General features: G+C 69.2%; 1 protein-coding gene across 2 annotated transcripts in view; it reads left to right on the forward strand.

The window, feature by feature from the left end:
• SORCS2 (sortilin related VPS10 domain containing receptor 2) overlaps nucleotides 1-13899 on the forward strand; it is a 293979-nt gene extending 280080 nt beyond the window's left edge. Inside the window, exons 19-27 of one of the 2 annotated variants that reach the window (XM_080660810.1) lie at nucleotides 817-1003; nucleotides 2245-2378; nucleotides 3349-3472; nucleotides 4132-4244; nucleotides 5307-5432; nucleotides 7621-7717; nucleotides 8355-8454; nucleotides 9726-9871; nucleotides 11888-13899. In XM_080660810.1, coding sequence (XP_080516936.1) covers nucleotides 817-1003; nucleotides 2245-2378; nucleotides 3349-3472; nucleotides 4132-4244; nucleotides 5307-5432; nucleotides 7621-7717; nucleotides 8355-8454; nucleotides 9726-9871; nucleotides 11888-11952 — 1092 coding nt within the window. In that variant the 3' untranslated portion in view covers nucleotides 11953-13899. Of the gene's footprint in view, nucleotides 1-816; nucleotides 1004-2244; nucleotides 2379-3348; nucleotides 3473-4131; nucleotides 4245-5306; nucleotides 5433-6064; nucleotides 6217-7620; nucleotides 7718-8354; nucleotides 8455-9725; nucleotides 9872-11887 lie in introns of those variants that run through there. The other variant, XM_080660811.1, reaches the window with a different exon arrangement.
• The last annotated feature ends 1280 nt before the right edge of the window (nucleotides 13900-15179 follow it).

The following is a 15179-nucleotide window of genomic DNA, read 5'->3' on the forward strand; positions in this document are numbered from 1 at the left end:
GGGTGCGGCGCAGCCCGGTGGCTCTCCAGGGACTCACCCTGCCTCCCCTAGTTGTGGCCAGATCAGCCCAGTCTCCCCGCGTCTGTCCGAACCCCCTCCTTCACACGGACACCTGCCCGTCTAGGGGGCCTCCTCGTAACCTCACCTGCGGACACCCAGTTCCCAATAAGCTCACTGCCGGGGTTCCGGGGGACGTGGACTTGGGGGGGACGGACACTCCAAGGCATTGCACCACTTCGTGTGGGGGGTGCTGTCCGGGGTTCGGGTTTGGCAGGTGTGAACTGGGATTGCTGCTCAGTCAGGCCCCACCTGTCCCGTCTTCCCCACTGGGACGTGGCTTCCTGGTGTTCCCTTGGGATGGGGGACAGGCAGGGGTGGCAGCGGCGAGGGAGGGGGGACAGACCGAGCATGGAGACCAGAGCCCCGCGTAGAGGGAGACAAGGAAGGCTCAGGCCCGCAGGCCACGGGCAAGAGAGGGTTTCTCGGTTTCCTGGGCGGCAGACGCCCCGCATGCACAGGGCCCTGGCCACGCTCCTGGCTCCTGGCTCCTGGCTCAGGCCTCAGGGTCTCCCCGCCGCCACCCCACCCCTGCGCCTCCCCCTCGGCCCGCCCCCCCTCTCCGCAGCCGGTGCACCCGCCCTTCTCGAACCCTCCGGGCTTCTAGGGCTCTGGCGTGTCGGCCGCCTCCAGGCTGCCCAGGGCCCCAGGCCTAGCTCCCTGGCCCCCGGGCCCGCTTGTTTGGAGGAGGAACGAGGGGATGAATGAGTGAGTGAGCTTTGGGGTCCACACCCAGAGCCCCCGTGGCGTTTCCTACAGGGCGACGTCCTGACCACCAAGTACCAGGTGGACCTCGGGGACGGCTCCAAGCCCTTGCCGGTGAACCTCACGCTGAGAAGGGAGCGCATCCGGCACCGCTACGAGAGCCCTGGCGTCTACCGCGTGTCCGTGCGAGCGGAGAACGTGGCGGGGCAGGACGAGGCGGTGCTCTTTGTCCAGGTCAACCGTAAGTCGCCGCCCCTTTGAGGCCCAGAGCCACTCCTGACAGAGACCAGGTCCCGGGGCGGAGGCAGCCCCTCAGGGCCGCCTGCCCAACCCTCAGGACGCGAGCCCACGGGCAGGGGAGGCAGGAGGCTGGGCTCAAGCCTTCACCTGGTGATCTGCAGGGTTGTTGTTGGGGTGGTGGTGGTGGTGGTGGTGGTGGTGGTGGTGGTGATGGTGGTGGTGATGATGGTGATCATGGTGATGGTGGTGGTGGTGGTGGTAGTGGTGGTGGTGATGGTGGTGGTGGTGGTGATGGTGGTGGTGGTGGTGATGGTGGTGGTGATGATGGTGATCATGGTGATGGTGGTGGTGGTGATGGTGGAGATGATGGTGATGATGGTGATGGTGGTGATGATGGTGGTGGTGGTGGTGGTGATAGTGATGATGATGGTGATCATGGTGATGGTGGTGGTGGTGGTGGTGATGATGGTGTTGATGATGGTGATGGTGGGTGATGGTAGTGATGGTGGTGGCGGTAATGGTGATGATGATGATAGTGCTGCTGATGGTGGTAGTGGTGGTGATGATGGTGATGGTGGTGATGATGGTGGTGGTGGTGGTGGTGATAGTGATGATGATGGTGATCATGGTGATGGTGATGGTGGTGGTGGTGGTGGTGATGATGGTGTTGATGATGGTGATGGTGGGTGATGGTAGTGATGGTGGTGGCGGTGATGGTGATGATGATGATAGTGCTGCTGATGGTGGTAGTGGTGGTGATGATGGTGATGGTGGTGATGATGGTGGTGGTGGTGGTGATAGTGATGATGATGGTGATCATGGTGATGGTGATGGTGGTGGTGGTGGTGGTGGTGATGATGGTGTTGATGATGGTGATGGTAGTGATGGTGGTGGCGGTGGTGGTGATGATGATGATAGTGCTGCTGATGGTGGTGGTGGTGGTGATGATGGTGGTGGTGGTGGTGATGATGGTGATGATGATGGTGGTGCTGATGGTGATGATGATGGTGGTGGTGGTGATGATGGTGATGATGATGGTGATGATGGTGATGATGGTGGTGATGGTAGTGATGATGGTGGTGGTGGTGATGATGGTGATGATGGTGATGATGGTGGTGGTGCTGCTGATGGTGGTGGTGGTGCTGCTGATGTTAAGTTGAGGATATCAGTGACCAGAAGCAGCCTCTGAAAAGCTGAGTGCCCTGATGCTCTCTGATCCCGACCTTCCTCTGGACCGTGCAGCCCCCCTGCAGGCCCTCTACCTCGAAGTGGTTCCTGTCGTTGGCATCAACGAGGAGGTGACCCTCACAGCTGTGCTGCTCCCCCTGAACCCCAACCTCACGGTCTTCTACTGGTGGATTGGCCTCAGCCTGCAGGTGCGCCGACCCCAGACCTTGGTGGCCCCTGCGTCCCACAGGCTCCCACAGGGGTGGGGTGACAGCAGGACGCTGCCTGGGCGTTGGGCAGGACAGTGCAGGCCGCCGTGGAGCTGGGTGGGCACGCACACGCCTCTCCTCCCACTGAGGCCAAGTGTGGTCGATGAGTCAGACCAGGCCCTCCTGTTCCCCAGGAAGGAGGTGTGAGCGAGTAGGTGACCTGAGCTAGGGTGTCACAGGTGTCACAGGTGTCACGGGGAGGGGCAGAGACGGTGTCTGTGAGCTCCAGGGAGCCAAGGCCACTTTCAGTCTGGGGCGGGGTGGTCAGGGAAGGCTTTGTGGAGGAGGCGGTCACTGGGGTGGACCTGAGCTCAGAAGCCTCACTCAGAGCCCAAGGACGGAATGCCTGGGGAAGGGGGGTCCTGAGGCTTTCTCAGGGCCGGCTGCCTGTCCTTGGGCTGGGGCGGGGCCTCAGGATCCCAGGAGACGCAGCCAAGTGAACCCCTATCTCCAGGCCGAACTCGCACCCACCCCCAGAGGCCGGACAGAGGCCGGGAGGGAGGGGCCGGGCTCCTGGTGGTGCTCCCTGGAGTGGGCAGGTCTAGGATGGGATTCGGGCTCTGGGTTCGAATCGCAGCTCAGCCTCCTTCAGCCAAGCTCCTCAGCTGGTCCCTGGCCCTCCCAGAGCCTCTGCGTCCCCACTGCGAGGCCGAGGCAACCCTGCCACCCGCCTGTGGCGGCGGTGATGATGGTGACGGTGCAACCACCCGCGGGCTGGGGCTGAGGGGCGCGGCCGCCGCTGAGCGGGGCTGGGCAGGTGGTGGGGTCGGGATGGCGGCCCAGCCTGTCCACAGAGGAGGGCTGGGGACAGTCGGCAAGGAGTGTCCCTGCGGGTGTCCCCGGGCCTCCCCACCCGGGTGCGCTCCCCGCGCAGCCCCCGCTCGGCCCTGACTCTGCCTGTGTCCCGCAGCCCTTGCTGTCCCTGAATAACTCTGTGGCGACGCGGTTTGTGGACACGGGGGAGGTGCGTGTGACGGTGCAGGCAGCCTGCGGGAGCTCCGTGCTGCAGGCCTCCAAGGTCGTCCGCGTGCTGGGTGAGTCCTCCCGGCGGCAGCCCCGTCTCCGCCCCATCCCATCTCCGTCCGGGTCGGCGCCTCCTCACGGAGACTTTGGGGGACGCTGTCTGAATCCCATGGCTCTGGGCTCAGTGGGGCCCTGCGTCCCTCGGGGGAGACGTCACAGTAGAAAACGTCTCCTAAGGATGGAAGGGACTCCCCCCAGCAGCGCGCCGTTGCCCTGGCCGCCAGTACAAACCATTTTGCTTTAAGAGCTGGTCCTGCCCGGCCGGTGGGGCTCAGTGGTTGAGCGTTGACCTATGAACCAGGAGGTCATGGTTTGATTCCGGTCAGGGCACATGCCCGGGTTGTGGGATCAATCCCCAGTGGGGGGCGTGCAGGATGCAGCCGATCCATGATTCTCTCTCATCACTGATGTCTCTCTCTCTCCCTCTCCCTTCCTCTCTGAAATCAATAAAAACATATTTTTTTTTAAAAAAAGAGCCACCAGTCCTGTGGACAGCGTCGGTGCTGTCCCCGCCCCCTCCTCATTGTCGTCATTGCTGTTATCCGATGGCCGATGACGGGCGCGGCCTCGGGTACACCCGGCGGCCTGGACCGTCAGGGTGTGTGGCCGCCCCCCCAGGCGCCGGGCCAGGCCCCCAGGACTGAGCAGCCCCCTCTCGGCCTCTTTCCAGATCAGTTTCAGGTGGTGCCTCTGCAGTTCTCCCAGAACCTGGACACGTACAACCCCAACACCCCCGAGTGGAGAGAGGACGTCGGCCAGGTGGTCAGCTGGCTCCTCGCCAAGGTGCGCACATGCCCGCCCCCCCCCCAGGCCACGGCTTACCGCCTCGAGGGGCCCAGCGGGCGGGGGCCTGGCTGCCCACAGCACAGGGACCTGGCCCTAGCCTGGTGGATGCTGGGGCTCAGGAGGGCATGAAGCTGGGGGGCCCCGTGCAGGGGGCGGGGGTGCAGGACGGCACCCTCTGTGCACATCTATGGAGCACCTGCTGTTTGCACCCAGAATCTCTCTAAAGCACTGGTCGGCAAACTCATTAGTCAACAGAGCCCAATATCAACAGCACAACGACTGAAATGTCTTTGGAGAGCCACATTTTTTAAACTTAAACTTCTAACGCCACTTTTTCAAAATAGACTCGCCCAGGCCGTGGTATTTTGTGGAAGAGCCACACTCAAGGGGCCAAAGAGCCACATGTGGCTCGCGAGCCGCAGTTTGCCGACCACGGCTCTAAAGCATTTCTCTCTGGGGCAGACCCTGGAGACAGAGCAGAGCGGTGTGGTGGGTGCCCTCGGGGAGCGCCCGGAATCAGGGCCTTCAAGGGGCAGTGCGTCCGAGTGGGCCTAGGACACGCGAGGCCATTGGCCCCGTGAGAGAAAGGCTGGCCCTGGTCTCCCAGGAGGTCACAGGCTGAGGCCCACTGGCCAGGCCTCCTCTCAGCCCATGAGGAATGCTGGTCTCCTTGTTCTGGGCATTGATGGATGAATAGGAGTTCGCCAGGTGGAAGTGCATGGACGGGACTTCCAAGAGGCAGAGGGGCCCGCATGAGCTGAGCTCTGTGGCTCGGGAGGACATTAGCCAGGGAGGGGCCTGTTCACAGTGGCCATGGGGAGAGGAATGGCCTGGTTTTGGGGGGGCCTGGCTGGGCGGGGCCAGTGTGGGGGATGGGGCTGCGGGACTGGGAGGGCTGGACGGCAGCGGGTGGCGCGGGGCTGCTGTCAGGCGCTGGGCCATCCCTGTGTGCGGGTTGGGAATGGCTTGTAGGACAGAGAGGCAGGAGGGGGGACGGGGTTCTGGGGGCGCGTGTGGGAGACAGCGAAGGCGTGTGCAACGTGTCGCGTCTGCCCCCAGGAGACCGCCATCCCCGCGGAGCTGCTGGTGACGGTGATCGAGCCGGGGCTGCCCACCGTGGCCAACCTGTACGTGCTGCCGCCCCCGCCCGGGCCCTCGAGGATGAGGAGCGTCTCAGGCGACCAGGTACCTGCTGGCCACAGGCCTGTCCTCGCGCCCCGCGGCGGGGACATCCGCAGCGGGAGACCTCAGTGCTCGCCCCTTCTCAGTCTCATCGACACAGTGCTGGCTCCCCCACCCCCCTCGTGGCCGCACCCCTGGGCCCACGTGGCCTCCAAGGTCACGTCCCAGGTCACAGTGTGGGGCGCAGGGGCATGGGGGCCCTGGGCGCGCCACCCCCCCAGGTGGAGGCCGGCCCCTTCCTGTCCCATGTCATCAGTGGAGCTGGTCGTGGGGTCCCGGCCGCCCTGCGGGGGTGCTGCCGACGTGGGACCCAGGGCACGGGGTCAGGCAGAGCCGAAAGCAGCCCCATCCGTGAGCAAACCTCCGGGCGCAGGACACTCCCACGCGGTGGCCTCGCCGGGGGGGGGGGGGGGGGGGCAGGCCCGCGGGGTGACAGGCGCGGGGACTCGAAGGTGACGGGCCAGGTCCCCCCATAAGCAGGGCTGGGATTCTTCAGATTAGCCCAACCAGCAAGAACAGGGCAGACGGCCGTGGAGACGGGCTGGGCCTGTGGACAGCGCAGGGCACCCCAGGGTGAGCCCGGCGCCCGGCCACCACCACAGCCGAAGGGACGCAGAACAGACGTCCGTCAGCAGGTGCGGGCTGGGCGCGGCGGCCACCACGCGGCGGAGTATCACGCGGCCGTGAAGAGGGCGGCTCCGACGTGCTGCCCTGGATGAGCCTGAGGACCCGGTGCCACGGGAGAGAAGCCCGCACAGGCCACCGATTCCGTGGCCCTGTTTCTGTGGCGCGACCAGAACAGGCGACCCCGCGGAGGATGCTGGGGCTGGGGTGGGAGGGACAGTGAGGGAGGAAATCTTCTGGAACTGGACAGTAGCGATGGCCGCACAACTTTGCAGATGTCCTAAAACCGCTGAATTGTGCGCTTTAAGAAACTAAATTATCTTTAAAAAAAGGCTCAGAACCTCCGCGTGCCGCTGGCTCATGGAGACATGCTCGTGCGGGCGGGCGGCCGGAGAGAGTGCCTGGCGCCGAGGGGGCGGCACAGCGCGGGAGGGCACAGCGCGGGAGGGCACAGCGCGGGAGGGCACAGCGCGGGCGGGCACAGCGCGTGAGGGCACAGCGTGGGCGGGCACAGCGCGGGAGGGCACAGCGCGGGCGGGCACAGCGCGGGCGGGCACAGCGCGGGAGGGCACAGCGCGGGCGGGCACAGCGCGGGAGGGCACAGCGCGGGCGGGCACAGCGCGGGAGGGCACAGCGCGGGCGGGCACAGCGCGGGCGGGCACATCGCGGGCGGGCACAGCGCGGGAGGGCACAGCGCGGGCGGGCACAGCGCGGGCGGGCACAGCGCGGGAGGGCACAGCGCGGAGGGCACAGCGCGGGAGGGCACAGCGCGGAGGGCACAGCACGGGCGGGCACAGTGCGGGCGGGCACAGTGCGGGCGGGCACAGCGCAGCCCCAGCGCCGTGGGTGCAGCTGACGCCCTCCTCACGGTGAGGGACGTGAGGGCCACCGTCAGGAAGGACAGAGGGCGCGGCCCCGTGCCTCTGGCTGCCGAGCCCTGCTCCAGCCCGCCACTGCCCCGTGGACGTCAGTGACCCGCAGCTTTTCCCAAAGGGCGTCCACCCGGACCCGCCAGGTGTCCCTGGGGGAGGGAGAGCGGCAGGTGGAGGGGGACCGTGACCGTGCCGTTTCCCAGAGGAGAACTGACCGCAAGCCCAGAGGCTGCAGGAGCCCCAGCTGCTGCACGGGCCCCGGGGCCTCCGAGGCGCACAGAGCACTGGCCGCCCGCCTGCCCGCTCCCCTCCCCGCAGGGGGAGCCGCTCCCTGGGCCGCAGCAGGCGGGGCTCAGGGGCTGAGGTCAGAAAGCAGAGGAGGCGGAGGGCCGCCGTCCATTCCTCCTGGTGCTGAGAGTGGACCTCACGCCGGGGACAGCAGGAGCCCTGGCGGCTGGCGTGTCAGGGCCGCACAGCCGGGCCCTCGTTCGTGAGCGGGGGCGGCCTCCTGGCGCCTCGGGTGCTGCCGTGGAGCCGGGCTTGCCCGGAGCAAGCGGAGTCCGGGGTGTCCCGCGGAGGCGCCCCGGGAGGGGAGCCGGGCCCTCCCCGCACACGGCCGCACCCACCACGCCGAGCGCCCCGCGTGCCCGGCCCGCCCTCCGTGCCCCCAGGCCTCACGGCCCCTCTGTTTGCAGAGCCTGGCGGCCGTCCTGCAGGCGCTGAGCGCACAGAAGATCAGCTTCCTCCTGCGGGCCGGCGTCCGGGTGCTGGTGGCCCTCGGGCCGGACACACGTGAGTGGGCGCCCCGCAGGGAGCTGTGGTTCTGAGGGTCTCAGCCCCCCACCCCGGGCCTGTCCTCCCGTCAGCGTGTCCTTCCCTTTGGGAGGCGCTCAGAGCTGGGAGCGCCTGGACGTGCCGTGGCCGCGGGGTCAGCAGGCGCTCCCGGTGCCGCGGGGTCAGCAGGCGCTCCCGGCGCCGCGGGGTCAGCAGGCGCTCCCCGGCGCCGCGGGGTCAGCAGGCGCTCCCGGTGCCGCGGGGTCAGCAGGCGCTCCCGGTGCCGCGGGGTCAGCAGGCGCTCCCGGTGCCGCGGGGTCAGCAGGCGCTCCCGGTGCCGCGGGGTCAGCAGGCGCTCCCGGTGCCGCGGGGTCAGCAGGCGCTCCCGGTGCCCGCGGGGTCAGCAGGCGCTCCCGGTGCCGCGGGGTCAGCAGGCGCTCCCGGCGCCGTGGCCCGCGGGGTCAGCAGGTGCTCCCGGTGCCGTGGGCCGCGGGGTCAGCAGGCGCTCCCGGCAGCACAGGTGCGGCGGGTCCACGCACGGCCCGGCCCCCTGGCCCCTCGGACCCCTCCCCCCCGGCCTGGGAGCCTCTTCCGTCCGAGCAGGCGGTGCCCGGGCGGCTGGGGGCGCGGCCCACGCTGACTCTGCTCTGCGCAGGCTCTCGGCGGCCGGGCGGCGGCGGCTCCTGGGTGGTGGCCCTGCTCTTGGTCATCGGGCTGTTCCCCGTGGGAGGCCTCCTGCTCTACAAGTTCAAAAGGCAAGGCCCCCCCTCCCCCCAGGGCCCCCTCCCCCAGGGCCCCCCTCCCCCAGGGCCCCCCCTCCCCCAGGGCCCCCTCCCCCAGGGCCCCCCTCCCCCAGGGCCCCCCTCCCCCAGGGCCCCCCACCCCCAGGGCCCCCCCTCCCCCAGGGCCCCCCCCAGGGCACCCCCTCCCCCAGGGCACCCCTCCCCCAGGGCCCCCCCCTCCCCCAGGGCCCCCCCTCCCTCAGGGCCCCCTCCCCCAGGGCCCCCCCTCCCCCAGGGCCCCCCTCCCCCAGGGCCCCCCTCCCCCAGGGCCCCCCTCCCCCAGGGCCCCCCCCTCCCCCAGGGCCCCCTCCCCCAGGGCCCCCCTCCCCCAGGGCCCCCCTCCCCCAGGGCCCCCCACCCCCAGGGCCCCCCCCTCCCCCAGGGCCCCCCCCAGGGCACCCCCCTCCCCCAGGGCACCCCTCCCCCAGGGCCCCCCCTCCCCCAGGGCCCCCCCTCCCTCAGGGCCCCCTCCCCCAGGGCCCCCCCTCCCCCAGGGCCCCCCTCCCCCAGGGCCCCCCTCCCCCAGGGCCCCCCTCCCCCAGGGCCCCCCCTCCCCCAGGGCCCCCTCCCCCAGGGCCCCCCTCCCCCAGGGCCCCCCTCCCCCAGGGCCCCCCCACCCCCAGGGCCCCCCCTCCCCCAGGGCCCCCCCCAGGGCACCCCCTCCCCCAGGGCACCCCTCCCCCAGGGCCCCCCCTCCCCCAGGGCCCCCCCTCCCTCAGGGCCCCCTCCCCCAGGGCCCCCCCTCCCTCAGGGCCCCCCCTCCCCCAGGGCCCCCCTCCCCCAGGGCCCCCCTCCCTCAGGGCCCCCCCCTCCCTCAGGGCCCCCTCCCTCAGGGCCCCCTCCCTCCGGGCCCCCTCCCTCCGCAGGCCCCCCTTCTGCCCCCCTCAGCAGGGGTGGTGGCCAGACCCCAGGAGGGCGGGAGTTTGCAGTACCTGCCGTGGGCTGGGGTGGGGGCACTCTCGGTCTGACCCCCTCAGGTCCCCAGCTGCTCACACCCATTGAGCTCCCGGCACCCCTCCGCTCCCCTGCCCTCAGAGGGACCAGGCGCAGAGAGGTGAAGCGAGGGGCCCAGGACCAGACAGCCTGGGGAGCGGAGAGTGAGGCTCAGCCCCAGGGCCCGTGTGCAGGGGGGCTGCACGGGGACCCCAGGGGTGTGTCTGGCCCTCACGGGCTGGCCTGGGCCCGGGGGGGGGGGGGCACCGCGGCGGGCGGCCTGGGCGGAGCCTGAGCCCCTCCGCCCGCAGGAAACGCCCGGACAGGACGGTGTACGCGCAGATGCACAACGCCAAGGAGCAGGAGATGACCAGCCCCCTGGGCCACGGCCAGGGCGTCCCGGGCGCCGTCCAGCGCGAGGACTTTGTCGACGGCGACCTCCACTCGCAGGCCCTGGGTAACGCCCCGCGGCCCCACGCCCTCCCCGAAACCCACCCCCCCGACAGCCCCCCACCCTGAAACCCACCGCACCTCCCACAGCCCCCCACCCCCTGAAACCCGCCCCACCCTCCCACAGCCCGCCACCCTGAAACCCACCCCACCCTCCCGCGGGTCCCCAAAGCGCCCTGCGGGGTGTCCCCGCCCTGACACGTGAGGCCGTGGTGTGCTCACCTGTGTGGTGTCACTGTCCGCACTCTGAGTGAGGGAGAGCGAGCGCAGGGCGGGCAGCCCCCAGGGCCAGTGATGGTGGTGGGGTCCCTGCCTGGGGGCCGTCCCCGCACCCCAGCCCCAGGGGCTGTGGCAGGGGGTGGCCGTAGCCTGGCGGGGGTGCCGGTAACTCCAGCTTCCTGAGGCGGCTGGTGCTTCCCGGCCTCCCCGAGCGCCCTGCCCGGAACGTGCCCATTGGACAGATGAGAAAGCTGAGGGTCAGAGTGCGCGCTCAACCTCCCAGCCACTTAGCCGATAGGGGGTGGAGCCGGAGTCCAGCTGGACTCCCAACAAAGCCAGTGCCCCCCCGCCCCCCCCACCCCGCTGCAGCCCAGGGGACCCCTCCTCCGCCAGGCCTCTCTGCCGGCAGGTGGTCAGGGCCTCCCTCCCGCCCTCCCACGTGCAGTGGCCTGCAGCCTGTGAGAGGTGCCTGCGGGGGCTCTGCTCTCGGCCTCCCCCAGGAGCTCGGACGAGGGCGGGTGTCTGGGGATGCGACAGCTCTGCTCCTGAGCCCCCGCAGGACAGTAACAGGGTGATGGGTGGTGATAACACATCCTTTCGGTTGTTTCTGTGGTCCTCACCGAGGACATTTTTCCGTTGGTTTTTAGAGAGAGTAGAGGGAGGAGGGGGAGGGGGAGGGAGAGAGAGGGAGAGGGGGAGAGGGGGAGGGGGAGAGGGAGGGAGAGGGGGAGGGGGAGAGGGAGGGGGGAAAGGGAGGGAGAGGGGGAGAGAGAGGGGGGAGAGAGAGAGAGAGAGAGAGAGAGAGAGAGAGAGAGAGGAGCATCCACCTGCACTCTGACCCAGGCCACTCGCTGTCCTGTCTCTGAGCCCCTCTCCTGCCGCCTCCTGGCCCGCCGTGCCCGCGCCTGGAGGGGGCAGTGCGGCTCCTGCCTCCCCTGCGGCCCATGCCCGGGGTGCCCCCGCCACAGGTCAGTGGGTGGACCCGGGCGGCTGCCAGCGCCTCACCTCAGAGGCCCGTGGGGTCCACGGCTCGTAGCGGCCCCGGGCACCCGCTCAGTCACCACCAGGAGCCCTGAGACCCCGCCACCTCTGCCCTGCACTCGGGCACCACCCGCACGGCCCCGCTGGTCCACCCGTGTGCCCTCACCCCGCACAGCCCCGCTGGTCCACCCGTGTGCCCTCACCCCGCACGGCCCCGCTGGTCCACCGTGTCCCCTCACCCCGCACGGCCCCGCTGGTCCACCCGTGTGCCCTCACCCCGCACAGCCCCGCTGGTCCACCCGTGTCCCCACACCCCACATGGCCCCACTGGTCCACCCATGTCCCCTCACCCCGCACAGCCCCGCTGGTCCACCCGTGTGCCCTCACCCCGCACGGCCCCGCTGGTCCACCCGTGTCCCCTCGCCCCGCACAGCCCCGCTGGTCCACCCGTGTCCCCACACCCCACATGGCCCCACTGGTCCACCCATGTCCCCTCACCCCCGTGCGGCCCCGCTGGTCCACCCGTGTCCCCACACCCCACACGGCCCCACTGGTCCACCCGTGTCCCCACACACCCGCACGGCACCGCTGGTCCACCCGTGTGCCCACACCCCACACGGCCCCGCTGATCCACCCGCGTCCCCACACCCCGCACGGCCCCGCTGGTCCACCCGTGTCCCCACACCCCACACGGCCCCGCTGGTCCACCCGTGTGCCCACACCCCGCACGGCCCTGCTGGTCCACCGTGTCCCCTCGCCCCTGCGCAGCCCTTGCTGCCTCCCGCCCGCCATGGCTGTGCTCACGAGGGCGTCTGTTTCCTAGGGAACCACTCGGGCGTGGTCCTCAGCATCAACTCCCGGGAGATGCACAGCTACCTGGTGAGCTGATGGCTGCGGGGCGCCCAGCGCTCCCTCCCCGGCCCATCCCCGGGGCCACGGACCACCCACGTGGCCGGCTGGTGCTGGCACTGGCATCGCTCAGAGACCCGCGGAAGAGCCACCTCCTCCAGCTGTCCCCACGCAAGGCCCCAACGCCCCTGCCTCTGCTCAGGACGCTCGGGGGCTACTGACTGCCACCCTCCCTGGACCCCAGCCCACGGCCACCCACTGCCCACCCAACTCTGGGCACGTCTCCACCCCTGGACTCCGCCAGGCTGCCTGGCTGCGCCAGACCCTGGGACCCCAGCCCAAGCCAGACCTTTGGTGGCCAGGCGGGTCCCCTGGTCAGGGAGGTGAGCCTGCCTGGCTGCCTGCCCTCTGACACTGCAGACCCACGCAGCCCCGCGCTGCACATGGACACGGGTCATGCCCCACAGGAGGGCAGGCCCGCCTGGGTGCCGCTCCGCAGGTGCCCGTCCTCTAGCATCGGAGAGCCTGGGGCCCAGGCCCCGCCACGCCTCCTGCTGCGCCCCCCCCCCCCAAACTGCAGGTGATGGGAAACACCTCTAGGAGCTGTGGCCGGAGCCATCGGTGGCCAGAGCCCCCGTCTCGGGAACACCTTTCCCAGAATGCCCAGGGCTGCTCCGTGGCCTCCTGGCATCCTTCCCCCTGGGCCGGAGGGGCCTAGGCTGGCCCTCCCTGGGAGCCACAGGGCTGCAGCTCCGCAGCCGGCCAGCAGGTGGCGCCCCCTGCAGGCGCCCTCCTCCCACGTGGTGGGCCCTGGCAGCGAGGCCCAAGCTGCTGCAGCTCTTATTGCTTCAGGGACCCACATAGGAACCCAGGAACCAGAGGTTTAGGGTTGGAGAGCGAGCGTGCCCTGTGAAATGCAGAACCCGGGGCCCAGAGGGGGGTGACCTTGCCAAGGCCAGAGGCGGTGGCAGAGGCGCCTCGGAGCCAGCCCTCGGCCCCGGGCCATGCAGTCCACTCACCGGTGCCAGAATCAGGGAAGCTGCCTCGGGGTCCTCGTGTGAACACATGGGGGTTGCTCCCCCTTTGCCTTGAACCCGGAATCAGTCTCGCTCCCCCTCCTCCTCCACGCACTGGCCCCTCCCCCACCCCCACCACCCCCCCCGGGGGCAGGGCCCTCCGGTGGCCCTGCCTGGCCTCTCCCGGGGACACCAGAGCCTGGGCTAGTGACCTGCTGGCCTGGCTGGGGTGAGAAGAGCCCCCTGGAACAGTGGGGGGCCCCTCCAGTCCAGCGCCCTGTGTCACCAGTTGGGACTCCCAGACCATAGGGGGGAAGGGGTCCCTGTGGGTCCCTCCCCCACCCCTGCCCGCCAGCGGGGGTTCTGGGGCCTCCTCCAGAGGCCACCCTGCAGATTCGGCCCGAGGACAGGGGGCCTGGCGGGGGTGCGGTCTCCAAAGACACCTTGGGGAGCCCTGTGTCCGACGCCCACCCCCACCCGCCTGTAAGAGCCGGACACCATCCAGGCCCGAGGTCAGGGTCGGCACGGCGTGCCCCGGACACAGTCCCTGCCCCGGCTCACCAGTGCCTGTGGGTGACCCCCCTCTGACCCTGAACCCCGCGATTCACTCTGCCGTTGGGGCAGGCTTGCCCCTGGCCGTTGGTGTTTTCCTGGAGCTCATGTCATTCTGTCTATGAAGAGCATCTGGGCCCACGAACCCGGAAGTAAGGTGGCACCCGGTTCCCCTGCGCTTTCCCACCCCACAGCCATCTGGTCGACACGCGGGTCTGCGGCCCGTCTGGCCACGCGTTTGAGGGCGCACGTTCGGTGGCCAGCCCGGCACGGGCTCGGAGGAGGGCGTGGCCTGCTGCAGCCGAGGCTGTGCCCGCTGGGCTGTGCCACGCTTGGTATATGCACACAACAGAGACGCGATCGGTTCTTATTTTTCCTTTTTAAAAACCAATAAACCACTTGTGATGCTTTTAACAAAGACGGAGAGAACGTGACTTTGTTTGCCTTCCTGTGGACCTGGTCCTCGGCATTCGCCTAAAAGCATGCGTGTGCCCACGCTCCTGCCATGGCGGGCCCCGCCCCGTGGCCACGACCGTGGGAGGAACGGGGAGCAGCGCCTGACCCCGGGGGAGGTTGCCATGACGTTAGCCTTTTCGGCCGCTGGATCGGGACGTGGGCAGAGCAATGACATCCCGGCCAGCGTTCGAAGCGCTCCCCTCTCACACGTGCTGCTCATTCCCTCCTCGGACCCACAAGGCCCGGGCGCCAGCCGCCAGCCCCATGAGCCCCGGAGGCCCAGCCCACAGCGAGCCCGTCCATCATAGTCACCACCACCACCTGCGCCCAGGCCTCCGGGACCCTGCACCATGGAGGCAAACCCAGGGCACACAACAGAGATGCGATCGGTTCTTATTTTTCCTTTTTAAAAACCAATAAACCACTTGTGATGCTTTTAACAAAGACGGAGAGAACGTGATATTGTTTGCCTTCCTGTGGATCTGGTCCTCCAGGGTCAGGGCCAGGGCCAGGGCCAGGGCCAGGGATAGGGTCAGGGTCAGGGATAGGGTCAGGGATAGGGCCAGGATCAGGGTCAGGGCCAGGGCCAGGGTCAGGGATAGGGTCAGGGATAGGGATAGGGTCAGGGTCAGGGATAGGGCCAGGATCAGGGTCAGGGATAGGGTCAGGGCCAGGGATAGGGTCAGGGTCAGGGATAGGGTCAGGGTCAGGGATAGGGCCAGGGATAGGGATAGGGTCAGGGTCAGGGATAGGGCCAGGATCAGGGTCAGGGATAGGGCCAGGGCCAGGGCCAGGGATAGGGCCAGGATCAGGGTCAGGGCCAGGGCAAGGGATAGGGATAGGGTCAGGATCAGGGATAGGGATAGGGTCAGGGTCAGGGCCAGGGCCAGGGCCAGGGATAGGGCCAGGATCAGGGTCAGGGCCAGGGCCAGGGTCAGGGATAGGGTCAGGGATAGGGATAGGGTCAGGGTCAGGGATAGGGTTAGGGTTAGGGTTAGGGTCAGGGATAGGGTCAGGGATAGGGATAGGGTCAGGGTTAGGGTCAGGGTCAGGGATAGGGTCAGGGTTAGGGTCAGGGTCAGGGATAGGGTCAGGGATAGGGTCAGGGTCAGGATCAGGGATAGAGTCAGGATCAGGGTCAGGGTCAGGGATAGGGTCAGGGTCAGGGATAGGGATAGGGATAGGGTCAGGGTTAGGGTCAGGGTCAGGTATAGGGTCAGGGTCAGGGATAGGGTCAGGGTC

Source organism: Plecotus auritus, assembly GCF_963455305.1.
Source record: "Plecotus auritus genome assembly, chromosome: 1".
Classification (NCBI taxonomy): Eukaryota; Metazoa; Chordata; class Mammalia; order Chiroptera; family Vespertilionidae; genus Plecotus; species Plecotus auritus.